The sequence below is a fragment of the Oryctolagus cuniculus genome, chromosome 12 (genome assembly GCF_964237555.1).
Source record: "Oryctolagus cuniculus chromosome 12, mOryCun1.1, whole genome shotgun sequence".
Taxonomy (NCBI): domain Eukaryota; kingdom Metazoa; phylum Chordata; class Mammalia; order Lagomorpha; family Leporidae; genus Oryctolagus; species Oryctolagus cuniculus.
The window spans coordinates 89,455,546-89,481,657 of record NC_091443.1 but is presented as its reverse complement, the minus strand read 5'-3'; the positions used below and the strand labels follow the sequence as shown (position 1 = coordinate 89,481,657).

General features: G+C 56.7%; 2 protein-coding genes across 6 annotated transcripts in view; one reads left to right on the top strand and one right to left on the bottom strand.

Moving 5' to 3' along the window:
• The first annotated feature begins 5,950 nt into the window (after positions 1-5,950).
• On the top strand, positions 5,951-24,712 carry LCTL (lactase like). Its single transcript, XM_070054400.1, has 13 exons — positions 5,951-6,430; positions 6,791-6,954; positions 8,121-8,208; positions 8,489-8,598; positions 10,258-10,386; positions 10,470-10,565; positions 13,493-13,547; positions 13,652-13,813; positions 20,310-20,584; positions 21,272-21,398; positions 21,554-21,753; positions 23,419-23,482; positions 24,455-24,712. Exons 1-13 carry the CDS (start codon positions 6,325-6,327, stop codon positions 24,568-24,570), a joined length of 1,692 nt encoding a protein of 563 aa, XP_069910501.1. The 5' UTR covers positions 5,951-6,324; the 3' UTR covers positions 24,571-24,712.
• ZWILCH (zwilch kinetochore protein) overlaps positions 23,750-26,112 on the bottom strand; it is a 38,583-nt gene continuing 36,220 nt past the window's right edge. For 2 of the 5 annotated variants that reach the window (XM_008268859.4, XM_070054398.1), the window contains 2 exons: positions 25,910-26,022; positions 24,868-25,005 (listed from right to left, as the gene is read on the bottom strand). In XM_008268859.4, coding sequence (XP_008267081.2) covers positions 25,934-26,022 — 89 coding nt within the window. In that variant the 3' untranslated portion in view covers positions 24,868-25,005; positions 25,910-25,933. Of the gene's footprint in view, positions 26,023-26,112 lie in introns of all 5 variants that reach the window. The other 3 variants (XM_070054397.1, XM_070054399.1, XM_070054395.1) reach the window with 2 other exon arrangements.

Below are 26,112 nucleotides of genomic sequence, written 5' to 3'. Positions count from 1 at the left end.
GTTCCTGGCTCCTGGCTTCAGCCTGGCCCAGCCCCAGCTGTTGTAGAGCTGTCTCTGTCTCTCCCTCTTTGTCTGTGACTCTCAAATAAATAAAATAAATCTTTAAAACAGAGAAGTAAGTAAAACTTTAAAATAAAACCAAACGGATGGTGTTGATGACAGGGTTCCTTTATCTCCTGTCTGCCAGGCTCTGCGTTCCTCATCTACTTCCTCCATAGCATCCTGAGGATCTCACGAAGCAGGTGCTGTTAGCCTCTGCTTTTATACATGGAAAACAGGGCCCAGAGGAGTTCTGCAATACGTGTGGACCACCCAGCCGGCAAAATGCCAAGCTAACATTCAACGTTATATGAAAGCCCTGCAAAATGTTCATCGAAAATGGAATGGGAAGGTAGGGGGCTTGATTTTTTTTTTTTTTAATTTGAAAGGCAGAGAGAGACACAGAGAGAGAGAGAGAGAGAGCTCCTATTTGCTGGTTCATTCCCCAAATGCCCATGACATCCAGGGTCAGGCCAAAGCTGCAAGACATGAACTCAGTCGAGGGCTCCACATAGGTGGCGGGAACCCAGCTGCTGGAGCTGTCACCTTTTGCCTCCCACGATGTGCACTAGCACGAAGCTGGGATTGGGAACCGAGCTGGGACTCGAACCCAGACGCTCTGATAGGGGATGCACCAGCTTAACTACTAGACCAATCAGCCACCTCAGCGTAAGTGCCTTAGCACAGCAGGCTAAGCCTCTGCTTACAACACCAGCATCCCATATTGGGGTACCAGTTCGAGGCGTCATTCCTCCAGTTCCATCCCAGATCCCTGCTAATGCGTCTAGGAGGTTGCAGATGTCGGCACGTGGGAGACCTGGATGGAGTTCCTGCCTCTGGACTTTGGCCTGACCCAGGCTGTTGCCACCACCCATGGGAGAGACTTGGATGGGGTTCCTGGCTCCTGACTTAAAGTTTTAGAAAACTTGTTTAAAATCCATGCATAGATGTTTATTTACTTATTTGAAAGGCAAAGTGGCAGAGAGAGGGAGAGACAAAGATCTTCCCTCTGCTGGCCCACTCCCCAGATGGCCAATATACCTAGGTTTGGGCCAGGTGAAAGCCAAGAGCCAGGAACTCCATCCAGCTCTCCCATATTTGTGGCAGGGGCCCAAGTACTTGGGCCATCTTCTGCTGCTTTCTCTGATGCATTAGCAGGGAGCTGGATCAGAAGCAGAGCAGTTGGCACCACAATATGGGATGCTGATGTCACAAGCAGTGGCCCCTACATTTTTCATAATAAATATTTTCCATGAACTTTTTGGAGGCCTCTCATATGCATGAATTTCAAAAGTTTTAGTACTAAAAACATTATATATGTCTACATATTAAAGATTTATTTATTTATTTGAAAGGCAGAGTTACAGAGAAGCAGAGAGGCAGAAAGAGAGAGGCCTTCCATCTGCTGGTTCACTCCCCAAATGGACACAATGGTCAGAGCTGGGCCAATCTGAAGCCAGGAGCCAGGAGCTTCTTCCAGGTCTCCCACATGGGTGCATGGGCCCAAGGACCTGGGCCACCTTCCACTGCTTTCCCAGGCCACAGCAGAGAGCTGGAAGGGAAGTGGAGCAGCCAGGATTCAAACCTGCGCCCATATGGGATGCAGGCACTGCAGGTGGTGGTTTTATGCACTACAGCACAGTTCGGGCCCCACCTTATACATTTTTAAATAAAATACTTGTTTATTTGAAAGGTAGAGTACACAAGAGAGATCTTCCATCTGCCAGAAGATGGCCAGATGGCCACAATGGCCAGGGCTGGGCTAGGCTGAAGGCAGGAGCGGGTGCAGGGGCCCAAGCACTTGGGCCATCTTCCACTGCTTTCCCAGGACATAGCAGAGAGCTGGATCAGAAGTGGAGCAGCCAGGACTCGAACCGGCGCTGTTATGGGAAGCTGGTGTTTCAGGTGGCAGCTTTACCTGCTATGCCACAGTGCCAGCCCCTGAAAAGAAATCTTTTAATTATGTTTTTCCACAAATGGTTTTACTTTAATATCTACTTACTTATTTGAAAGGCAGAGTTATAGAGAGAGACAAAGAGAGAGATCTTCTACCTGCTGGTTCACTCTTCAAACGGCTGCAAGGATTGGGGCTGGGCAGGGTGGAAGCTGGGATCTAGGAGCTTCTTTCAGTTCTCCCACATGGGTGCAGGGGCCCAAGCTCTTGGGCCATTTTCGGCGCTTTCCCAGGCACATTAGCCAGGAGCTGGAGCAGAAGTGGAGCCTCCGGGACATGAACCAGCACCCAAATGGGACGCTGGCATTGCAGGTGGTGGCTTTACCTGCTATGCCACAATGCTGGCCCCACAAACAGTTTCAACATTAATTATCTGCAAGTGAGGGAGAGAGAGAGACAGACAGAGAAAGCTCTCATTCACTGGTTCATTCCCCCAAATGCCCTCAACGGCTGGGGCTGGACCAGACTGAAGCCAGGGCCAGGAACTCAGTCCAGGGCTCTCACTGAGTGGCAGGCACCCAACTACCTGAGCTATCTTGCAGCCTCCCGGGGTCTGCATCAGGAACCCGGGGTCAGGAGCCAGAGTGGGGATCAAGCCCAGGGGGTGTGCTGTGGGGCGCAGGCATGTTCATCAAACGCCTGCCCGTCCGCTAACCTTTTGAGCTATGGGGCTGCACAGTCTCATCCTCACCATCGCTCTGTTTACTCCACATTCTGCCCTCCCCCAGTCCAGTCCCTTTCTCTCGGCTCTGCGGCACCGTTAGAAGCAGGCCCAGTAGAAACTCTGGGCTCAGGTCCAGAGTGCTCCTAGTGAACCAAGTGCTACCCCCACCCCACCGTCTCCCAGACAGATGGCCTTGACCTCCGGATGGGCTGGACACCTCTCATCCACACGCCCTCACCATCATCCCGCCGTCTTAGAACAAACCCAAACCCACGCCTGTCATCTCTCCCCTAGCATCCCGAGCTAAGGGAGATGTCAGCACACACGGCCTCCTGTTTGCACAGGAGTCTTGAAGGCCCAGAGGGGGGCACTGGCTGGCCCAGGGTCACACAGCAATCCAGGAGTGAACCTTGTCTCCTGCTCTGATTCTTGCCCCTTAGCTCAGGGCGGGGCAGAGCTGAGCTGGGCTGCAGGGGTGGCCCCGTCTTGGCTGGGTGGGAGGGACCCAGAGACCCCTGGAGAAAGACCAGCTCCTGAGGCCAGGGAACAGGTTTGCCGGGCCCAGCAGTGTGGACGGGGCAGACGCCGACACAGCAGCTCGCTCGGCACCCAGCAGCCTTCGTCCTGGAGACGGGTGCTGGCCCTGAATCTCCCAAGCCCTTCCTGGCAAGACAGAGGTAGGGCTTGGTTTTCCTGGACCCCTGGTCCACCTCTTGCGAGTCAGTCTTAGATACGGAGGCACAGAGCGGGCAGGGGTGAGCTCAGGAGGCCCTGAGCCTGCCTGGCTGCTCCCACTGTCCACACCCATCACGCCGTCACGCCTGCTCCCAGGGCCAAAGCCATGCTGTTTCCTTTCACCAAGTCCGTCCCTAAAAGCCGAAGCGCTCAGGCAGCAGTCCTGGGCTGGTGGCGTGGGGCCTCCCGCTCTGAAACTCCTGGCTGAGGAGGAGGAGGAGGAAGCAACAGGGGCCCCAGAGCCACCCACCCACCCCACACACACCAGGGCCTGCCCAGGGCAAGGTGGTCTGGAGAAAGACCTCAGGCATCCTGGCCGTGCCAAGCTGACCAGCACCCTCCAACACAAACACCAGGCCCCTGGCTCCGGCATTTTTCAGAGATGACATCACCTCTTAAAGCTGTATGCCTCCTGCCTGCTCGGCCTAGAGAGCGGGTGTGCAGAGCCCCCGGCCCGTGAGGCAGGACAGACGTCATGGCAGGTGGCACACAGCAGGGAGGTGGCCCCCAGCCTGGCCCCCAGCCTGAAGTTGTACCGCAGGACCGGTGCAAGCCGAGCAAAGACCCGCCTTCCGGTCCCCAGGCCCCGCTGCAGGGCCTTTGCTCAGGCTGTTTCTGTCTCTGGTCCCTGCTCCGCACCATCAAGAGTCTCTCTGGGCAGCCAGCCCCTCCATCTGGGCTTCCACAGTATCCTGTCCACACTTCCAGGACTCCCCAGCCCCTGTGCAATGGCTACAACCACCCCCGTCCCCCATGAGACCCTCAGCACCTACAAATGTTTGCAGAGCCAAGGATAGAGGGCAGAAAAACCAGAAATCTGGCGAGGAAACACCCCCACTGATCACCCTCCCGTCCGATCACCAGGTTTTTGCTAAGGCATCTAGCGCCGGCATCCACTCCGAGGAGCATTCCTGCCCCGTCATTGTGCGTGGGCAAGCTCAGGATCGGGGGTCGGGGGCTGGGGGGTCTTAAGTCCCCTAACCCCGGGCTTTGCCAGGTGACCCAGGGGAGCCAGCCCCAGCCCCCAGCTGGGCCCCTCAGGCAAGCAGGAGGAGAGGGAGGGAAGCATAACCTCCCACGCGCCCCCTCCCCAGCACAGGCCTTCCGCAGCAAATCTCTGGCGGATCACCGTGGGGGAGGAGCTCCGTACTGTCCTCGGCCTTGAAAGGGGTGCCCCTCCCAGGGTCTCTGACCTTTGGGACAGCCACCCAGACGTGCTTTACGACAGGATACGCTCAAGTGCACGGGAGAACAGCAGGAAGAGAGAGCCCACTGACCCCCGCCCGGACCCGGACGCGGTCCGCGACCAAACCCTCTCGGTCTCTAGATCGGCCCCCTCTGCGCACGGCCCTTTGATTTGCACGCGGCTCTGTGTCCCGCACAGGTGCCCTGGCTGCTTTTGCACCTTACACACTCAAAATGGCCGTGGGGCTCACTTCCGCCTCCACAGCAAGCGCGCCGATGGGTCCTACTGGGCTGGTCTGGGCATGCGCATGTGTGTGTGGTGGGGTGCTCTGCTCCTGGCTGGTCTGGAGCTGGAGCTGGACGCACATGCGTCCGAGGAGGACCTGATGCAGTGTCCCGCCTCACTGGTGCCGGCCTCAGAGCGCTCCCTACCTGGAGGCCAGCAGCCAGGCCCAGAGCGGGCTTAGAAATACACCCCTGCCCATGGCTGCCGCAGCTTTCTCAGGCTGGTGGGAGGAGTCAGTCTGTGAAAACCCTGGGCCTGCCGGCAGCACAACCTGAGCAGCGGGACCCATGGTGAGCGCCAGCTGTGTGCGCCAGCTGTGGAGTGGCACTGGGGTGCTGGGGGACCGGGACGGGCACAGCCCCGCCTCCCGGGAGCCTGACTGGCAGCCGGCAGCCGTGTGGCAGGAGAGCGCTGGAGGAGTGGTCAGGTGGGCCAGGAAGGCGTCCCGGAACAGGTGCTGTTCATCAGAGACCTGGAAACAAGTGGAAGGGAAGGAACCAACCAAGGGTGGAGGCCTGCTCAGTTGTGAGAGGCACGTGCGGGCTCCGCTGAGGGCCAGAGGCAGGGGTGAGGGCGGTGAGGGGCTGATAGAGGGTAAGGCTTCTTTGGGGGTGGGGGGGTGTGCTCCAGCCATCACGGTGCTGCTGAGCGAGTGGGGGGGGGTGCAGGAAGCTGCCGTGGAGAAGCCGACTTCTCCCTCTACGGTGAGTTTGCTTTGGCAGCAGGGAGGCGGGAGAGAGACAGACCCCAGCACCCCACACCAGGGTGCACACTCTGGGCCCAGGAGGCCTGGGTTCCCCCTCCTCAGTGGACGGCCCAGGGCCAAGGCCCCGCTGCTGACTCAGGCCCCGCGGGCCAGCTCAGCATTCCTGCCACCACCACCCCCCCTCCATGGGGCTATTGAAACCCTTTGTAGGGGGTCAGGCCACAGAACCACACCCCCACCCAGAGCCTTCGGCTGCACTGTGGGCGCTGCTCTCAGGGGCAGCGCGGCCCTGGGGGACAGTCCGGGAAAGCTCTGTCCTGGAGCGCATGGGACAGGGGACAGTCCTGGGTAAGTGGCACCAGAGAGGGGATCCCAGAGGGAAGGAAGCCTCCGGACACTCAGGCCGCAGGCCCCGGACCCCCTCTGGGTTTAAGTGGGAGAAGCTGCGGGGGCCCTGGGCTGCATCCTGCCTCCGCCATCAGACTAGAGCATTCCTGGGGCGGGGTGGTTTTCCCACAGATGGAGGCCACCTGTCTCGGGGAGAGGGTGCGTCTGGATCTCCCCCATCAGACAGGGCGCCATGGGGGGAACCTGGCCCAGTCCAGGGCTCCCTAAGGGCGGCTTTGTCTCCTCCTGGGGTCAACCTCTGCCTCTGCTGGGGGGGTGGGGTCCCACCCTCCCTGGCCTTTGTCCCTGGCCTGGCGGCGGGGCCTACACGGCTCAGGTGTGCTCGCTGCAGGTATGGGGCGGGTGCCATGAAGCCGGTGCGAGTTGTCACTCTTTGGTGGATGCTTCTGCTGGGGGCCGCCAGGAAGGGCGCTATGCAAGAGTCCACCTTCTATTACGGAACCTTCCCGGCGGGTAAGTCCATCCCTCGGCCGCGCTGTCCGTCCGTCTGTTGGCCTGCCCACCTCAGCTGGCTGGCTGATGTCTTTGGGGTGTTGGCTTCCTGGCTGGTAGGAGGAGAAACATCCTTCCATATGTTCTAAACTAAAAGAAGTTCCTAGCAAAAAATTTTTTTTAGTTACTGAAAAACTATACTGGTAATAAATGTTCATCAGAGTTAAAATTGTGCCCCCAAGTTTTTAAGGTGTTAGAGTTTTGCCCACCCTAGCCCACCAGCTCTTGGCCCTAGGGAGACTGAGCTGGGGTGGGGGAGGTGATGCGGAGCCCAGCAGGGGGCTCTTCCCACATCTCTCCCTGCCCCCCCCGCCACCGCAGGCTTTTCCTGGGGTGTGGGCAGCTCCGCTTACCAGACGGAGGGCGCCTGGGACCAGGACGGGAAGGGGCCCAGCATTTGGGACGCGTTCACACACAGCGGCACAGGGAAGGTGCTGGGGGATGACACGGCGGACGTGGCCTGCGACAGCTACTACAAGGTGCAGGTGAGTGGGGAGTGCAGGTGCGCCCCTAGCCGAGGGGAGGAGGAGCCCCAGGGATGTGTCAACCCAGTGCTCAGCCAGCTGGAGCAGCCAGCAGGGCCTTACCCGAGCCCGTGGTGTGGTCCTCTGGGCCCTCCTGTGGCTCGTGCTCCCTGTAGCATGAGTGACGCCGGCTGGCCCTCAGCTCCCACTTTCTTCTCTGCGTTGTCTGCTTGGGGGAGCTTCACCCGAGTTTATATATATATATATATATATATATATATATATATTTTATATATTTATATTATATATATATATTTTTAAAGACTTGAGAGGCAGAATTACAGAGTTTGAGAGAGAGAGAGAGAGAGAGAGAGAGAGAGAGAGGTCTTCCATCCTCTAGTTCATTCCCCAAATGGCTGCAACAGCCAGGCTTAAGTCAGGAGCTTCTTCCGGGTCTCCTACGTGGGTGCAGGGGCCCAAGCACTTGGGCCATTCTCTGCTGCTTTCCCAGGTGCATTGGCAGGGAGCTGGATCAGAAGTAGAACACCTGGGACTTGAACCTGTGCCCGTATGGGATGCTGACATCACAGGTGGTGGCTTTACCCACTATGCCACGACACCAGCCCCCTCGCCCGAGTTTATCAGGAACACCCCGATGGTGTTCTCAAAGCAGCCCCATAGCCGGAATTTGTCCTGAATCTTGGCATAGCTGTGGCATGATATGGGGCGGGTGCTATCAGCCCATGGTACAGGGAGGAGACAGAGCCTGAGAAATATGCACCGGCTGGGGCTGGTGCTGTGGCGTCCTGGGTAAAGCCGCTGCCTGCAGTGCCGGCATCCCACATGGGCACTGGCTCGAGTCCTGGCTGCTCCACTTCCAATCCAGCTCTCTGCTATGGCCAGTGATAGCAGTAGAAGATGGTTCAAGTCCTTGGGCCCTTGAACCTGTGTGGGAAACCTGAAAGAAGCTCCTGGCTTTGGATCAGCTCAGCTCTGGCCATTGTAGCCACCTGGGGAATGAACCAGCGATGGAAGATCTTTCTCTGCCTTTGCCTCTCTGTAATTCTGCCTTTCAAATCAATCAGTCTTTTAAAAAACAAAAATAAATGTGTGCAGGCATGAGCCTTGGCACCCTAAGGACCACTGGGCCCCTGCTAACCGGGTTTGCCTGGTCCCTGCCTTCGCAGGAGGACGTGATGCTGTTGAGGGAGCTGAATGTGAGCCACTACCGCTTCTCCTTGTCCTGGCCCCGGCTCCTGCCCACCGGCATCCGAGGTGAGCCTGGGCGGCCCCTCCCAGGCCCAGGGGCAGCCCCTGTGGGCCACGTTGGCTCTGAGCGGGCTTCACAGAGTCCTGATGAGAGAGACTGGCCCGGGAGCCCTAGGGCTGCTGGCGGCAGCTCTCCCAGGTGCTGCCGGTCACTCGGCTCCCTGCAGGTCTCTGCCACCCTCTGAGAGCAGGAGTGCTGGCAGGACGCCCTCAGGCCTGGGAAGCCTGGCTCCGGAGGGTCAAGGCCACGGTCCCTTCTCATCACGTCCGCTTGTGTCACCCGCAGCTGAGCAGGTGAATGAGAAGGGCATCAGATTCTACAGCGAGCTCATCGATGCCCTGCTGAGGAGTGACATCACCCCGATCGTGACCTTGCACCACTGGGATTTGCCGCAGGTGAGGGCTGGCGCAGCCTCAGAGCCGGGGAGCTCGGCTTGGCTGCAGCAGCTGGGCCTGCTGGGCCCTGGACTCTGGCTCAGGGTGGTAGGATCCCTGAGCACGTCTTCCTGCCTCCGTCCATTTGTGCTGCTGTAGCAGAATCCTGCCACCCGGGGAGCTGATGGGGTAGGCGTGTGTTCTCACAGTTCTGGGGGCCGCAAAGTCGGAGATCAAGGTGCCGGCCGGTTTGGCGTCCCGTGAGGGTCTGGCGTCTGTTTCCAAGATGCTGCTTTGACCACTGCATGCTGCAGGGAGGGAGGCTGTGTCCTCACGTGGGAGAAGGCGAAGGGCCAAGGGACAGACTCCAAATCCCATTCAGGAGGGCGGGACCCTGGTGACGCAGGACGGCACTGGGGATTCTGCAGTCAACCTGAACTTGAGGGGTCGGAGACGTTCAAGCCACTGCGCTGGCTGGCGGCACGGAGGGCAAACCGGCTGAACGGATGTGTGTAGTGAGCGGACAGCTCGAATCCTCACGTCTCCCAGCACACTTGACATCAAAACAACAGATCCGAAAACTGCAGGGGAAGGATTCTCAGGCCAGGGCTTGGTGACGTGGCGTAATGAACAAGTTTTAACCTTTTGTCTCCACTTGGAGCCAGAACCACGCGCTCCCTTATGATCCCTGCCCCCCAGCATTGCCCGTGAGGCCTCAGTGGACTGTAGAAGGTGACGGGGAGGTGTCGCTGTCCGAGTTCTGCATTCCCTTGATGAGGCTGTGATCCTGGCTCTGGGTGCTGTGAGGTGGAGGGCACTCGGGATGGAGGCGTGGCTTCCGGGAGGCGCTGGGGAGCAGGTGCGGCCCACCAGCGCTCTAAAGGATCAGGCGGGAGGAGAAGGTGCTCCGGTTGCAGGGAGCAGGGCCCGGAGGCAGGGGCACTGGGGGTGGGGTGGACCTCAGGGAGCAGGAGCAGCAGAGGAAGGCTCAGGACTGGAAGAAGAACTCGGGGCCAGACCTGGAGGGCCTCAAAGGTGACTGGGAATTGGGGTTGATCCTGTGGGAAGCTGGGGGAGGGGGGCAGAGAAGGCTTTAGGGAGATGAACTGGAAGCCAGCCTCTGGGCCTGCCTTGGCCAAACACTCGCACCGATGGGCCCCTTGTATAGCCCGCAGTCCCAAGGGGAGCACTAGGTGCACTCAAAGGAATGATGAATCTTGGGAGATTCTCCCACCATGGGCAGGGAGGGTGAGGGTGGGGGTGGGAGAGCGCCCTTGCTGGAGAAAGCGGCCCCACCTTACACAGAGGCTCCTGGGGGGTGTCTGCCAGCAGCACAGCCCTCAAAGCCCTCCTGGGAGCTCGCGGGTGTTCAGGGTGCTTTTCCCTCACAACACCCCCTCCTCCGCCAGCACCTCAAGTTCCTCCTAGGCGCCAGAGTCCCAGACGTCCTGGGCTCCCTTCCTCGCGTGTGTAAGTCCATGGCTTAAGTTACTGGCCACACGTTACCATCGCATCTCGGTTCATCGCTGCCACTGCTCTCAAGCCTTCGTGCCCGTGACCTTGTCCCTTTTGCTCCCCTGAGCACCCGCTGTGCTGTGAGCACCCCTGTTTCTCCCACACGTTTGGCCAGTGGGGTTCAGAGGGCCTCCTTGGGCACCTGCTTTCCTCTCTCCGTGGCAGCTGCTCCAGGTGAAATACGGCGGGTGGCAGAACGCGAGCATGGCCACCTACTTTCGGGACTACGCCGACCTGTGCTTCGCTGTCTTTGGGGACCGCGTGAAACACTGGATCACTTTCAGCGACCCTCGGGTGAGCTGGGGCCCTCTGCCGGCAAGAGCAGCCCCTTGCAGCACCAGGTGGCTCCCTGACACTTGTGGCTCCCGTTCCTGTAGGCCATGGTGGAGAAAGGCTACGAGACGGGCCTCCACGCGCCGGGCCTGAGGCTGCCCGGGACCGGCCTGTACAAGGCTGCACACCACATCATTAAGGTGAGATGGATGCTGTGCTCCAGGGGGAGGGGTGGCCGCCGGTGCCAGCTCAGCCTGCCCCGGACTCTGGGCCTGAGCTCGGTCCTCTGCCTCCCATGCTGTGGGGATAGCCTGGGGGCGGTGTTCTTCTGGACTCGGAGCCTGAGACCTGCTGGTGGCCACGAAGCATCACCATCCAAGGGGACGGCACCTGTATGGGTAGAAATGTGTCACCAGAGGCCGGCGCTGCGGCTCACTAGGCTAATCCTCCACCTTGCAGCGCCGGCACCCCAGGTTCTAGGCCCGGTTGGGGCGCCGGATTCTGTCCCGGTTGCTCCTCTTCCAGGCCAGCTCTCTGCTGTTGCCAGGGAGTGCAGTGGAGGATGGCCCAAGTGCTTGGACCCTGCACCCCATGGGAGACCAGGAGAAGCACCTGGCTCCTAGCTTCGGATCAGCACGGTGCACCGGCCACGGCGGCCATTGGAGGGTGAACCAACAGAAAAGGAAGACCTTTCTCTCTGTCTCTCTCTCTTACTGTCCACTCTGCCTGTCAAAAAAAAAAAAAAAAAGAGAGAGAGAGAGAGAGAGAAATGTGTCACCGGAGATCCAGACTGTCCTGTGAGGAGTGCTGACCGCAGGTGTGACCGTGAGCTAAGGGCTCAAGTCTTCAATGGCTGAGTTGAAGGAGGGAACCAGACAGAGCCCAGGAGGGCTGCGGTGAGGGTTAGACATGCTCATCTGACAGCGTAGGGCTCCCAGGCCCCAGGCTGCGGGGAGGAGTTCAGACAAGTGCGTTGTTTGGGAGCCGCAGTAGAGAGCAGGCCGGGGGCGGGGGGGGGGGGGCAGCCTGTGCATCAGGTTAAGTCACTGCCTGTGACACTGGCATCCCACGTGAGTGCTGGTTCGAGTCCTGGCTGCTCTGCTTCCATTCCAGCTCCCTGCTAATGCACCTGGCAGAACAGTGGGGGGTGACCCAAGTGTTTGGGCCCCTGCTACCCACATGAGAGAGCTGGATGGAGTTCCTGGCTTCTGGCTTTAGCTTGGCCCAGTCCTGGCTGTTGGGGGCATTTGGGGAGTGAACCAGTGGCTGGAAGATTTCTTTCTCCCTCTCTGTCTCTTTTGTCACTGTAACTCTGCCTTTCAGATAAGTAAAGGGAACCTTAAAAAAAAAGGCAGGGCAGGCATGGCCCCTCCTCCTCTACCTGGAGGAGCTGCAGGGCAGGTCGGGGGGTCGGGGGAGGAAAGGCGAGCCTCAGAGCGGGTGCTGGAGGTGGCTGAAGCTGGGCCACGCAGCAGGCCATGTGTGGACACAGGTGAGCGTGACTCGGCAGTGGGGGTGTGGACTGGCCCTGAGGGACGCCTGGCAGAGGTGGGCAGGCAGCCCGTCCCAGCTGGAAAGCAGGGGGCCGCTGGGTGACACCCCGGGCCCTCAGACTCACAATAGGGGGAGACCCTTCTCATTCTTATGGTTTCTTTTCTTTTTTTTTTTAAGATTTATTTATTATTTGAAAGAGTTAGAGGGGCAGAGAGAGAGAAAGAGAGAGAGACTGGTCTTCGGTCTGCTGGTTCACTCCCCAAATGGACACAACGGCCACAGCTGGGCCCATCTGAAGCCAGGAGCTTCTTCTGGGTTTCCTATGAGGGTGCAGGGGCCCAAGGACTTGGGCCATCTTCTACTGCTTGCCCAGGCCATAGCAGAGAGCTGGATTGGAAGTGGAGAAGCCAGGACTTGAACAGGCACCCATATGGGATGCCAGCACTGCAAGCGGCGGCTTTACCCACTATGCCACAGCACCGGCTCCGGGTTATGGTTTCTTTTTTCTTTTTTCTTTTTCTTTTTTTTTTTTTTTAAGATTTATTTATTTATTTGAAAGTCAGTTACACATAGAGAGAAGGAGAGGCGGGGCGGGGAGGGTCTTCCGTCCTCTGGTTCACTCCCCAGTTGGCTGCAACAGCCGGAGCTGCGCCGATCCGAAGCCAGGAGCTTCTTGCAGGTCTCCCACGTGGGCGCAGGGGCCCAAGGACTTGGGCCATCTTCTGCTGCTATCCCAGCTGCTTCTGCTCCTGATCCAGCTTCCTGCTGTGGCCTGGGAAAGCAGGGGAGGAGGCCCACATGCTTGGGCCCCTGCACGCACATGGGAGACCCAGAAGCTCTTGTCTCCTAGCTTCAGATTGGCTCAGCTCTGGCCACTGGGGTCATCTGGGGAGTGAACCGGTGGATGGAAGACCTTTCTGTCACTGTCTCTACCTCTCTCTGTAACCATCTTTCAAATGAATAAAATAAATTTTAAAAAGAAGAAGGCTCTGAAGACCTCTGTAATAACGCACACTTTCCAGGCCTTGTCCGTACAGGTCTGAGCCAAGCAGGCGGGATCCCGGCAGCGCTCCGAGGTGTTCCACTCACTGGGACGGCCCAGGCTTCCTTGTGTCTGTCCGGTCGTCGCTAGCTGGCAGGAAGGAAGTGTAGGGAGAGCAGACTGGGGCGGGGGGTGGGGGGATGGGGAGGCGGTCCTCAGTGGGTAGTGGCCACCCCTCCTGCAGCCTGCAGACTTGGTTTTTCTAGGTTGATGCCTCCCAAGCTCCAGAAGTGTTGAAACCAGGTCCCTGATGGCATTTTCCTACCTTCCTGAGCACCCTGTCCAGTTGCTACAAGCAGGAAGAAAAACAAGAAACTGTAGCAAAAGCTTAGAGCAAGAAATGAGGACACAGTGGTTTGTGCTGGAGGTGGGCCAAGCTTCCTCCTGGGATGAGGGCCGAGGGCGCCTCCAGAGGTCAGAGGCAGGGAGACTGGATGGCGAGGGTCAGGCTGGGCTTAGGAAAACCCTGGGTTGGAGGCTGGGCCCCTGGGGCCAGGAAGGAGGGCATGGGACTTCTCCCTGCCCCAGCCCCTTGGAAGGGGCGGGGAAGTGGACCTGTCAGTCACCGTGGTGATCTGCTCCCTCCCGCAGGCTCATGCCCACGTCTGGCACTCTTACAACGACACGTGGCGGGGCAGGCAGCGAGGTGAGTCATGGTGCCCCCCCACCCCCGCGTGCAGGGAGCACGCGGTGCCCACGGAGGCGCGATCACACCTGCCTCTACGCCCCCTCTCTCTGTCGTCTTGCAAGGTCTGGTGGGGATTTCGTTGAACTGTGACTGGGGGGAGCCCGTGGACGTCAGCGACCCCAAGGACGTCGAGGCTGCCGAGAGATACCTGCAGTTCTGCCTGGGCTGGTTTGCCAACCCCATCTATGCGGGCGACTACCCCCAGGTCATGAAGGACCGCATAGGTGAGCGAGCCGCGCTGTGTTTCTCGGCTCCGGGCCTGGGGGGCGGGGCTCGAGGGCTCGGTCAGCACCCAGAGAACCGGGAACTGGTTCTTTGGAGACAGAGGCAGGGGAGACCCGCGCAAGTCCCTGGCCCTGGAGATTGAGGATTGCAGAACTCAGGGGACAAACCTGGGCGACTCCTCGAGCTGCCCCCTCTTGTGCTCCGCCGTCCTCGCCTGTTCTGCGCCGTTGTCACGGCGGGGAGGAGGGGGCCGTTCAGGGGTCTCCAGGAAGTCTATGGAAAAGGCTTATTGTGGGAAAAACAGCACATGGATGTCAGAACTCTTCCGTCCCAAAAGATACCTGTTTTTCATTCCATTTCCTCACCAATGCTGAAGGACCCTAGAACTTTCCAAGCGTGGTTTCCACAGAGCCTGGGAGAGCGCTCGGGGCCTTCGGAGTCTGGGTGCCGCCCTAACAGAAACGGCACCGGAAGTGGCTTGGAAAGAACCCAACCTTCAGGGCTGTCCTTTTTTATTTTAAGATCTGTCTGTCTGTCTGTCTATCTATAAAGCAAAGTGACACAGAGATCTTCTGTCTGCTGGATCACTCCCCAGTGGCTGCAATGGCCCAGGCTGCAGCCAGGAACCTGGAACACCATCCGAGTCTCCCACATGAGTGGCAGGGCCCCAAGCACTGGGGCCATCCTCCACGGCCTTCCCAGGTGCTTTAGCGGGCGCTGGATCAGAGGTCGAATAGCCGGGACTCGAACCGGCTTTCCGACGTGGGCTGCTGGTGTCGCTGAAGCCCGCGCCGCAGTGCCAGCCCCCAGGACGTCCTCAGGAAGCAGGCTCAGTCTGTCTTTCCACTCAGACCTCATGTGTTAGCCTGTCGGCCACTCACCCTGGCCACAAAGTGACTGCTATAGCTCCGGGCATCGTGTCCTTACACATAAACACTTAACAGCAGAAAACGGGAACAGATCCACATTTCCCCCTGCCAATTTGTCCCCCATTTTTAAAAAAGATTTATTCACTGTAACTGAAAGGCAGAGTGAGAGAATCTTCAGCTGCTCGTTCACTCCTTAAATAGCCACAACAGCCAGGGCTGAGCCAGGCCAAAGCCAGGAGCCAGGAGCTTCTTCCAGGTCTCCCACGTGGGTGCAGGGGCCCAAGCACTTGGGCCATCTTCTACTGCTTTCCCAGGCCATCAACAGGGAATTCAATCAGAAGCCGAGCAGCCAAGGCTCAACCGGCACCCCATTTTTTAAAACTGTGGTAAAATCTTTACATCTTCACCTTTTTAAAAAAATATTTATTTATCTATTTATCTATCTATTTACTTATTTATTTGAAAGGCAGAGTTAGAAGGAGAGCCAAAGATGCCGGCGCCGTGGCTCAATAGGCTAATCCTCCACCTTGCGGCGCCGGCACACCGGGTTCTAGTCCCAGTCGGGGCGCCGGATTCTGTCCCGGTTGCCCCTCTTCCAGGCCAGCTCTCTGCTATGGCCAGGGAGTGCAGTGGAGGATGGCCCAAGTGCTTGGGCCCTGCACCCCATGGGAGACCAGGAAAAGCACCTGGATTCTGGCTCCTGCCATCGGATCAGCGCGGTGCGCCGGCTGCAGCGGCGGCCATTGGAGGGTGAACCAACGGCAAAGGAAGACCTTTCTCTCTGTCTCTCTCTCTCACTGGCCACTCTGCCTGTCAAAAAAAAAAAAAAAAAAAAAGAAGGAGAGCCAAAGAGAGGGAGAGATGTTCCTGCTGCTTCACTCCCCAGATGGCTACAACGGGCCAGGCTGGGCCAGGCCGGAGCCAGGAGCTTCTCCCGGGTCTCCCACGTGGGTGCAGGGGCCCAAGCACTTGACCATCGTCTGCTGCCCTCCTAGGTGCGTTAGCAGGGAGCTGGATCGGAAATGAGGCAGCCGGGACTCAAACCGGTGCCCATGAGATGCTGGTGCTACAGACGGTGGCTTTCTCCCTGCGCCACAGCGCGGGCCCCGATCTTGACTGGTTTTTAAATTTGGGAGGCAGAGACACAGTTCCCATTCGCTGTGCCACTCCCCACATGCCTGCGATGGCCAGGACTGGGCTGGGCCAAAGCCGGGGGCCGGAGCACAGCCCAGGGCTCCTGCAAGGGTGGCAGCAGCCCAGTCACTTGAGTGCCTCCCAGAGGCTGCGCCAGCAGGAAGCTGGCGTCAGACTGGAGCCAGCAGAACCCGAGCCCGCACCACAGGGTGGGACCAGGCGTCTTAACTGCCAGGCTGCATCCCTGCCCGTGCCGTAAGCATTGCTAAGGGTACCATTCGGTAGCGTGTTCCCAGGACTGCCCGGCTATCACCTCCATCCATCTCCAGAACTCTGTCTTGCAAACTCTTGCTCTGTGCTCATTAACCGACCTCCAGCCCCCTCCCCCCACTTCCTGCTTTAACAGTTTTGTCTACACCGAGTGCCTCACCTACGTGGAATCATACAAACACGTCTTTTCCCGATTGGCTGTTCTTTACCCAGCGTGACGTCCTCAAGGTTCGTCCCACTGCTGTGGGTCAGGATGCCTTCGTTCTGAGGCTGGGTAACCTCTCGCTGTGTGTGCACGCGTGGGCCACGTGTTGCTTGTCCCTTCACCTGTCGGTGGGCACGTGAGTGGCACGCATCTTTTAGCTTTTGGTAATGCTGCCATGAACGTGGGCGTAAGGGTGGCTCCTCGAGACCCTGCTATGCGTTCTCTCAACCTCCCCAGCAGAGGGAGTGCTGAGTTGGACGGCCATTCTATTCTCAGTTTAAGGAACTGCCGAGCTGCCTTCCGTAGCACGGCGCCCCAGTGACACACGAGTGTCCCCATTGCTCTACTTCCTCGGCAGTAGTTGTGGTTTTGGCTTTCGGGTAGCAGCCGTCCTGACGGGTACCAGGTGCTGTCTCCCATCGTTTTCGTTTGCATTTCCCCGACTTCGGAGCCTCGGGCATCCTCTCACGTAGGCCACCTGTGCATCTTCTCTGGAGGAACTCCGCATTGCACTGGGTTACTGCGGGGGGGGGGGGGGGGGGGCTGTTCTCTGCATATTCTGGATCTCAGTCTCTTCTCCCCTATATCATTTACAGTTTCCCCCCATTCTATGGGTTGGCTTTTTATTCATTGCTGATTCTTTTTTTTTTTTTTTTTTTTTTTTTTTTTTTTTTTTGACAGGCAGAGTGGATAGTGAGAGAGAGAGACAGAGAGAAAGGTCTTCCTTTTTGCCGTTGGTTCACTCTCCAATGGCCACCGCACTGATCCTGGTCTCCCATGGGGTGCAGGGCCCAAGCACTTGGGCCATCCTCCACTGCCTTCCCGGGGCCACAGCAGAGAGCTGGCCTGGAAGAGGGGCAACCGGGACAGAATCCGGCGCCCCGACCAGGACTAGAACCTGGTGTGTCGGCGCCGCTAGGTGGAGGATTAGCCTAGTGAGCCGCGGCGCCGGCCAATTGCTGATTCTTTTAAAGATTGATTTATTCATTTTGAAGGTCAGAGTTACTGAGAGAGAAAGACATAGAGAAATCTTCCAATGGCCAGGGTTGGGCCAGTTAAAAGCCAGGAGCCAGGAGCTTCTTCCGGGTCTCCCACGTGGGTGCAGGGGCCCAAGCACTTGGGCCATCTTCCAGTGCTTTCTCGGGTGCATTAGCAGGGAGCTGGATTGGAAGTTGAGCAGCCAGGACATGAATTGGAGCATTGCAGGCGGTGACTTTACCTGCTATGTCACAACACCAGCCACTAATTATGTCTTTTGATGCACAAAATTTGTGAATTTTCACAAAGTCCAATCTGTATATTGTTTGTGTGTGTCTTTGTTGTCATATCCAAAAAAACCATTACTGGAGCCAGCATTGAGGCGTAGCAGGTAAAACTGCCTCCTCTGACACCAGTGTCCCATATGGGCGCCAGTTTGTGTCTCGCTGCTCCACTTCCAATCCAGCTCTCTGCAATGGCCTGGGAAAGCAGTGGAAGATGCCCAAGTGCTTGGGCCCCTGCACCCGCGTGGGAGACCCAGAAGCTTCTTGGCTCCTGGCTTCAGATTGGTCCAGCTCTAGCCATTATGATGGGGAGTGAACCAGCGGATAGAAGTTCTCTCTCTCTCTGTCTCTGTCTCTCTGTCTCTGTGTCTCTCCCTCTGTCTTTAATTCTGCCTCTCAAGTAAATAAATAAATTTATTAAAAAACCCTTGATTTGGGGCAGAGACAGTGAGAGCATGCTCATGAGCACGCATGCTTGCATCCCCGGTCCACCTCTCATATTCCCAGGATTGGGCTGGGCATGAGCCGAGAGCTCGGGATATCTGGGACTCCCACGTGGGTGGCGGGGCTTTGGCGACTGCAGGTGGCACTGCTGCCTCCCAGGGTCTGCGCTGGCGGAATCTGGAGCCCAGTTCTGAACCCAGGTGCTCTGATAGGGGACACGGGTGTCCGGATCAGCGTTTTAACCAATAAGCTCAATGCCAGCCCCCAAGGAGTTTCTTTTTTTGTGTTCATTTACTGAAAACTTTTGGCAAGGGCATATATACAAGGGTATATTGTTGAATTCATTTATTAGCACCAAAAAGTATAAAGCGAAGTCGAAGCACCCCTGCCCCCCGAAGGAAGTCCACCTCCAGGGAGGGACTGTGCCTCCGTGAGTAAGGTCATTGCCGCCGGGTCAGCGCCTGCCCTCACCACGTGCATCTACGTCTTTCCTCACCAGACACGCATCTTGGCAGCCCACGTTGGGTTTACCTTCTTCCAGTGGCTGCACGGAGCTGTACTGACTTAGATTCCATCACTGATAACCAGCCCCCACAGCCAGACATCTGGGTTGTTCTGTTCTTTGGCTACGTGGGGCTGGCGTTGTGGTGCAGTGGAGGAAGCCACTGGTTGCAATGTTGGATTCTCATATCAGATCCCCACTTGAGACTTCGCTGCTCCACTTCTGATCCAGCTTCCCGCTAAAGCACCTGGGAAAGCAGTGGAAGATGGCCCACGTGCTTGGGTCCCTACCACCCACGTGGGAGACCAGGGGGACGTTCCTGGATTCTGCCTGTAGTCTGGCCCAGCCTCTGCCATTGCAGCCATTTGGGGAGTGAACCAGTGGATGGCAGATCTTCTCTGTTGCTCCCTGTCATTCTGCCTTTCAAATACATAAACTTTTTTTGGGGTAAATATTTATTTGAGAGGTAAACTTACAGACTTATAGAGGAAGAGACAGAAAGATCTTCCATCCTCTGGTTTACTCCTCAAACAGCCGCAACGGCCAGAGCTGGGCTGATCCAAAGCCAGGAGCCAGGAGCATCTTCTGGGTCTCCCACATGGGTGCAGGGGCCCAAGGACTTGAGCCATCTTCTACTGCTTTCCCAGGTGCGCTAGCAGAGAGCTGGATCAGATGTGGAGCAGCCATCAGCAGAGAGCTGGATCGCAAGAGCAGCTGGGACTTGAACCAGCACCCATATAGGATGCCGGTGCTGCAGGCAGAGGCTTAACCTAGTACCACAGTGCCGGCCCCAATAAAATCGTTAAAAAAAAAAAATCTGGGGCTGGCACTGTGGTGTGATGGGTAAAGCTGCCGCCTGTGACGCCAGCATCCCATATAAGCGCTGGTTTGACACACGGCTACTCCACTTCTGATCCAGCGCTCTGCTATGCACCTGGGGAAGCAGCAGCAGGAGGCTCAAGCCCTTGGGCCCCTGCACCCACGTGGGAGACCTGGAAGAAGCTCCTGGCTTCCCAGCTCCAGCCATTGTGGCCATTTGGGAAGTAAACCAGAGGATGGAAGATTTTCTCTGTCTCTCTCCCTCTCTCTGTCTTAGCTTTTCTCTCTGTCACTCTACCTTTCAAATAGATAAATCTTTTTCTTAAAAAACCCCTTGGCTACTCAACAGACATCATCCCCACACTTCCACGGTGTCAGTAAGCAGGGATAAGTGGATCCGGGAGGCAGCGTTCATGTGGTGCTTAGGGCGCTGGTGACGATGCCGATGCCCGTGTTAGAGTTGGCTTTGAGATCAGGCTCTGGGTTCCACCCTGGCAGGCCGTGGGTGATGGCTCAAGCCCTTGGGTCCCTGCCACCCACATGGGAGACCTGGATGGAGTTCTTGGCTCCCGGCCGCGGCCCTGGCCACTGCAGGTATTTAGGGAGTAAACCAGCAGATGGGAGCTTTCTCTCCTGCTGCTCCTCAAATTAACAAAAGAAAAATCAGGAATTGGTCGGTGAAAACACATACGCTTCTGCAGTTCTGAGAGGAGCCTGCCTCGGACAGAGGTCTGAGCAACACAGTGTGGACGTGCTCCTGTCACCCCCTTCCCACCCCGGCCTCCCGGCCCCCTGCCAGCTTGGTTGTCCACACGCCATGTGCTGTGAACATACTACTTTTAAGCGATACGGACTCTGGCATTTTTTTAATAGCATCCAAAATTCTGCCAGCCTGAGGTTGTGTTTGCTGAGCGCCCGCCCTCGTGTCGACACGCCAGCGTCACCACGTGTGACAGTCGGCCCCGATAACGTCTCTGTCCCTCTCTACAGGAAGGAAGAGCGTGGAGCAGGGCCTCGAGGCATCCAGGCTGCCGGCGTTCTCACTGCAGGAGAAGAGCTACGTTAAGGGCACCTCGGATTTCCTGGGCTTGGGTCACTTCACAACTCGGTACGTCACGGACAGGAGCTACGCCCCCCGCCAGGGACCCAGCTACCAGAATGACCGGGACGTCGTGGAGCTGGCCGACCCGGACTGGCCGGATCTGGGGCCCCAGTGGCTCCGCTCGGTGCCCTGGGGGTTCAGGAGGCTCCTCCACTTTGCTCAGGTGATTATTCCGTGGAGCCGGGTCGTGGACATCGAGGCCGGAGCTGCCGCTCTCCAGGCTTAAGCTCAGGTGCCTATCTGAAAGCTGATCAGAGAGAACAAACAGTTCCAACTCTCAGGCTCCCCAATGTGCCATCCAATGAAATGCTTCTGTGTATGTCCTTAGCTACTTAAAAATCTATCTGTTTTAAAGGCAGAGGGGTAGATTTCCAATCTGCTGGTCCACTCTCCAATTGGCTACAATTGCCGGGGCTGGGCCAGGCCAAAATCAGGAGCCGGGAACTCCATCCGGGTCTCCCAAGTGCAAGGACCCAAGCCTTGCTTTCCCAGGCCCATTAGTGGGGTGTGCAGGGAGCCGGATCGGAAGCAGAACGGCTGGGACCCCAGCTGGTGCTCCCACGCGGGACACTGGCACCACAGTGCTGGCCCCGTAGCTGAAATTCTACCCGTTAGCTGTTCTGCTGCCCTGCTCACCCGAGATGGGACATGCGGGAACCACTGAGAAATGGGTTCTTTGTATGGTTTTGCCTCGGGTCCACTCGTCCCTAAGGGAACGTCTGAACTGGCAGGTACCAAGTGAACACAGCTGGACGCGGTGGCGGCTTGCGCGTGTGTCCCTGTAGGAGCCTCTGTGCCAGTGCCCACCGGAAGTCAGCAGTTGAGAGCCCGCTGTGTGCCTCCCTTTCAGACACAGTATGGCGATCCTCCCATCTATGTGACCGAGAACGGGGCGCCCCAAAGAGTGCCCTGCAGTCAGCTGTGTGATGAGTGGAGAATCCACTACCTCAAGGGATACATAAATGAGATGCTGAAAGGTGAGAGGGGACTAAGGCTGTCTGCTCCACTGTGTCTGCTGACCCCGTGCGATCCGATCACACTCGTGATCAACCAAAATTTGCTTTGACGTTTCTTTAGGCGTTTTAATATCGTGCTTTGTAAAGGACTGAAACAGAATACAATGTCTTTGCAGCTGTGAAGGACGGTGCTAACATCAGAGGGTACACCGCCTGGTCTCTGTTGGATAAGTTTGAGTGGGACAAAGGCTACTCGGACCGATACGGATTATACTACGTCAGATTCATTGACAGAAATAGGCCTCGCCACCCAAAGGCCTCCATGCGCTATTACAAGAAAATCATCGCTGCCAATGGGTTTCCCAGTCCGAGAGAGGTGAGGCTACTTCGCCAAGTCCTGTGTCCTGGATTTGACAGCAGCAGGGGTGCACAGCGGGGCGAAGCCGTCTCTGAGAGGCAGGGGGTACAGCACAGCCCTGTCTCTCCCGACTTCCCTGTTTGCTCATTTATTTAGCGTGGAGAAAACGCACCTTAAAATGCCACCCTTAACACACTAAGGGTGTGACTAGAACTTACACCAGGGCCCCGCCTGCTTTAGGTTATGACAGGGCAAAATCAAGACAATTGACCGGTACTCTCAACGTTGTCTCTGTTTTTCATCTATCTGAAGGGCAGAATTAGAGACAGAGACCTTCCATCCTCTGGTTCACTTTCCAAAGGGTAGCAATGGCCAGGGCCGGGCCAAGCCAAAGCCAGGAGCTTCTTCTTGGTTTTCCACGCAGGTGCAGAGGCTCAAGCACTTGGGCCATCCTCCACTGCCCTCCCGGGCCACAGCAGAGAGCTGGATCAGAAGTGGAGCAGCCAGGGCTTGAACGAGAGCCCATATGGGATGCTGGTGCTGCCCGCCCACCCCTTTTAATATTTGTTTATTTGAAAGTCAGAGTTAGACGGGGAGACGGAGATCTTCCATTCACTGGTTCACGCCCCAGATGGCTGCTTTGGCCAGGGCTCAGCCAGGCCAAAGCCAGGCGCTTCATCTGAGTCTCCCACATGGCTAGCAGGGACCCATGGGTGGAAGTCATCTTCCACTGCTTTCCCAGGTGCATTAGCAGGGAGTTGGATCACAAGTGGAGTAGGCGGGACATGAACTGGTGCACCCAGATGGGAAGCTGGCGTCGCATACACCTGCTATGTCACAATGTTGTGTCTTTTGACAAACAGCTGCTGGTCACTCTTCAGCATATGTATAAAAGGCTAAGTAAAGTGACTGTGTAATGACCATGGCATTTTCTTTACCCACCAGTGGAGCCCTACAGATGCACTGCTCCACAATGAAGTTAAAATAATCAAGCTTACTAATCCTTTAAACCTGTTTTCAGTAACATAAAAACTTCTCAGCTCTGTTGCCACACCTATTGGCAGGGAATATAAACTATAGAGTGCTTTCATATGAGTATTTTAGAAAGTATTTATTTGAAAAGCAGTTAGAGAAAGAAGGGTTTCTTCCATCTGCTGGTTCACTCCCCAAATGGCTGCAATGGCTAGGGCAGGGCCAGGCTGAAGCCAGCAGCCTCATCCGGGTCTCCCACAAGGGTGCAAGGATCCAAGCACTTGGGCCAGTCTCTGCTGCTTTCCCAGGTGCATCAGCAGGGAGCTAGATTGGAAGTGCAGCAGCTGGGATTTGAACCAGTGCCCACATGGCATGCTGGCACTGCAGGCCATTGCTTTAACCCACTGTGCCACGGTGCCATCCCCAAAAGTAATTATTGAAGATTTTGAAAATAAACTTGTTCACCAAAATGTTAAGGTGAGCCCACCACAGAGGCAGCAACTGGAAGCTGTCGGGCACGCACACAGCCCTGGACCGGAGGGATATTCCTCTGCTCAGACTCCCCCGCTACCATGCACATGGGGGTGCATATTAACACTTAAAGCACAGGCAGATAGGTAAAGTGTGTACCTGTACCCCGCACTTACTCCAAAAGGAATTTCAGATAAACTAGTGTGCGACCGCACTGCTCATCTGCGGGGTTTCCATTAGGTGGACCGCTGGCACCACGAAGCCCTGGACATGTGCTCCATCGACAACCAGATGCTCGCCGCAGGTGAGTGCGTTCGCGTCTGTCCTCGGGCAGGGAGTCGTCACACTCGGCGTGACGTTCCGAACACATCAGCGACAGCCATCTGAAGTGAACCTTCCAAACCACTGACAGCTCAATGTTTCTTCACTCTGAAGTGATTCAGATTCATGTTCCATAAGCATTTTAAATATGAAAACCTACCAGGAGAGAAGTACTTATCCACCCTGGCTCTTGTTCTAGTGGAAGGAGGGAAGTCAGCCCTTACACCAAATGCAATGAAACACTCCAGAATTTAGATTTGCTCATTGAGCAAGTAATTTTATTAAGCACTCACAATTAGGGAAGGGGGTATTTAAGCCATGGAGATACAACAATGAACAAAAAACAAGGAGCCTCGCCTTCCAGAAGGCATCATTTCTCATGCCATGGGATGTAAAAGGGAGAGACACGGGGCAGTCAGAAGGACACCTCCTGGCTAACAAGCTCGTCTTCGCTGTGCTGTCACATGGGGAATGCGCTCGACCCAGTCCTCCCGCCCGTGAGCTCTACCAGCCAGTGCGCACCACCCCACACACCTGAACAGCCAGGCGGCTCTGCCTTGTCACCCCACTCTGCACACACAATATGCTGGTCACTTGGCTCGCAAAAAATTATCAAACTGTCAACACCGACACTCGCCCCCCTCTCAGGACACATGGCGGCCTCTGGGCCTCTAGGGAGTTTTCCTTCGCCCACCTCTCCAGCAGAGCTGAGAGAGCCATGAGGCCTGCCGTGGATCCTGAGATTAATGCACGGGGGGATGGGCGGGGCTCACACGATGCCACTCAGCCCGTCTCTTCTGAAAGGTTTTACAAAGCTTTCACTCCTTCAGTGCACATGAGAGAGAGTAACTAGACGACAGGGTGCTGCCCTCCCCCAGGCCTCTGCCTCACAGCTAAGCCGACTGGCCGGAGCTCTGCGCTGGGGCTGACGGTGCGGCTGGCTGTCGCGTTGCAGAGCCCTTGCTGAGCCACATGCAGCTGGTGACGGAGATCGTGGTGCCCACGGTGTGCGCGCTCTGCGTGCTCATCGCGGCCGTGCTGCTGCTGCTGCTGCTGAGCAGGCGGAGCTGAGAGGGGCCGCAGGGCCACGGACCCCCGCGGCTCGCTGCCTCCCGGCTTGTCGGTAATTACCCCCACCCCCTAACTTTTGTGCTGGGACCTACACATGAGAAAACTGAAGCATAAGTCAAATAAAAACCACTTGTTAATGTCAGCTCTCCCAAAGTCGGCATGACTACTTTGCTACTCGGCGCGCGTTTTCATTTTACAAAAGCGGGACCGCTGCATACAAACCATTTGGTCGGCTGATTTTTTAAAACATCTCGAATGCATCCAACATGTCACTGTAGCAGTCCGCCAGCCCAGCGCTGTCCGATGCAGATGCACAGGGCCGACGCTCACCAGGACAACGTGCGCACGGGCTCCCGTCTGAGATGCTCTGGAGGCCAAATGCGGTTCACTCTTCACACTGACAGGGGAGTCGCTGGCCTAGAGAACACTTCAGCTCTGCCAAAAGGTGGAATTAACTGATCTCCATTTATTTGTGGACAAAATGACAAATAATTTTAATTTTTTTCTATTTATCTTTGTTTCTGGAACACAGTAGAAAATAGTGTTAACTGAAAGAATCCATGAAAATAATACCACAAATCACAGTTTCTCTGGGCTGGGGTAAAACTTTTTAACAATTTTGCCTTCAATGTTAAGTTGGTATGTCAGGAGTCTGCTCCTTCTACCACAAATAGGAGGGCATTTCAAAAATGAAATTACAAGATGTTTATTTTGGTGCAATTTTTAAAAACTTACAAATAGTTTTCTTAATGTGTATTTCCTGTGAAGTTTTTGAACAATGCTTATACAGGTGTAAAATGCAGAGACATTATGACTCAAAAAAACTGGGGGTCGGGGACAGGTGGTTGGCCTCGCAGCTGAAACCGCACTGGCTGGGATGGAGGCACCCACACTGCAGCACCTGAGCTTGATCCCCATGGTCAAGCACCTGGGCCATCTTTTTCCCAGGCACCTCAGCAAGGGGCTGGATGGAAAGGGAAGCAGCTGGGACACAACCCAGTGCTGAGAAGTCCAGCTCCTGCCTCCACCTCCCGATAACGCACACCCTGGGAGGCAGCGGCAATGCCTCAGATGGCTGGGTTCCTGCCACCCACGTGGGAGACCTGGGTACTTGCGGGAGTGACCCTCTCCACTCCTCCTGCCTTTTTCTCTGCCTCCTAAATAAACATTTTTAAAATTTGTATTTCCCTGCTTTTAGGATTTAATTGGCCAAAACAAGTTAGCCAGTTCATGACTTCTCCTGCTTGGTAACACTGGGTAAGCCTCCTGTCCTCATCTACAATGCCCACGGAAGGTAACGCATCACAGTGCAGCTGGAGACAGAAAGTGCGCAGGATACCTTGGCGAGGGCCCTGAGCGCGCGCTACTTGAAGTGCACCTGGCTGCAGGTGGCCATGCTGGCGAAGGGCGCCCTCTCCTCCAGGCTGCCGTTGAGTGTCAGCTCAGAAAAGTCTGTAAACAGAAAGAAGGCGCGATGAGAGCCACCATGCCCTGCCACCCTGCCGCCCTGCCCACAGCTCAGTGACCGAGCGGCGGTGGCAT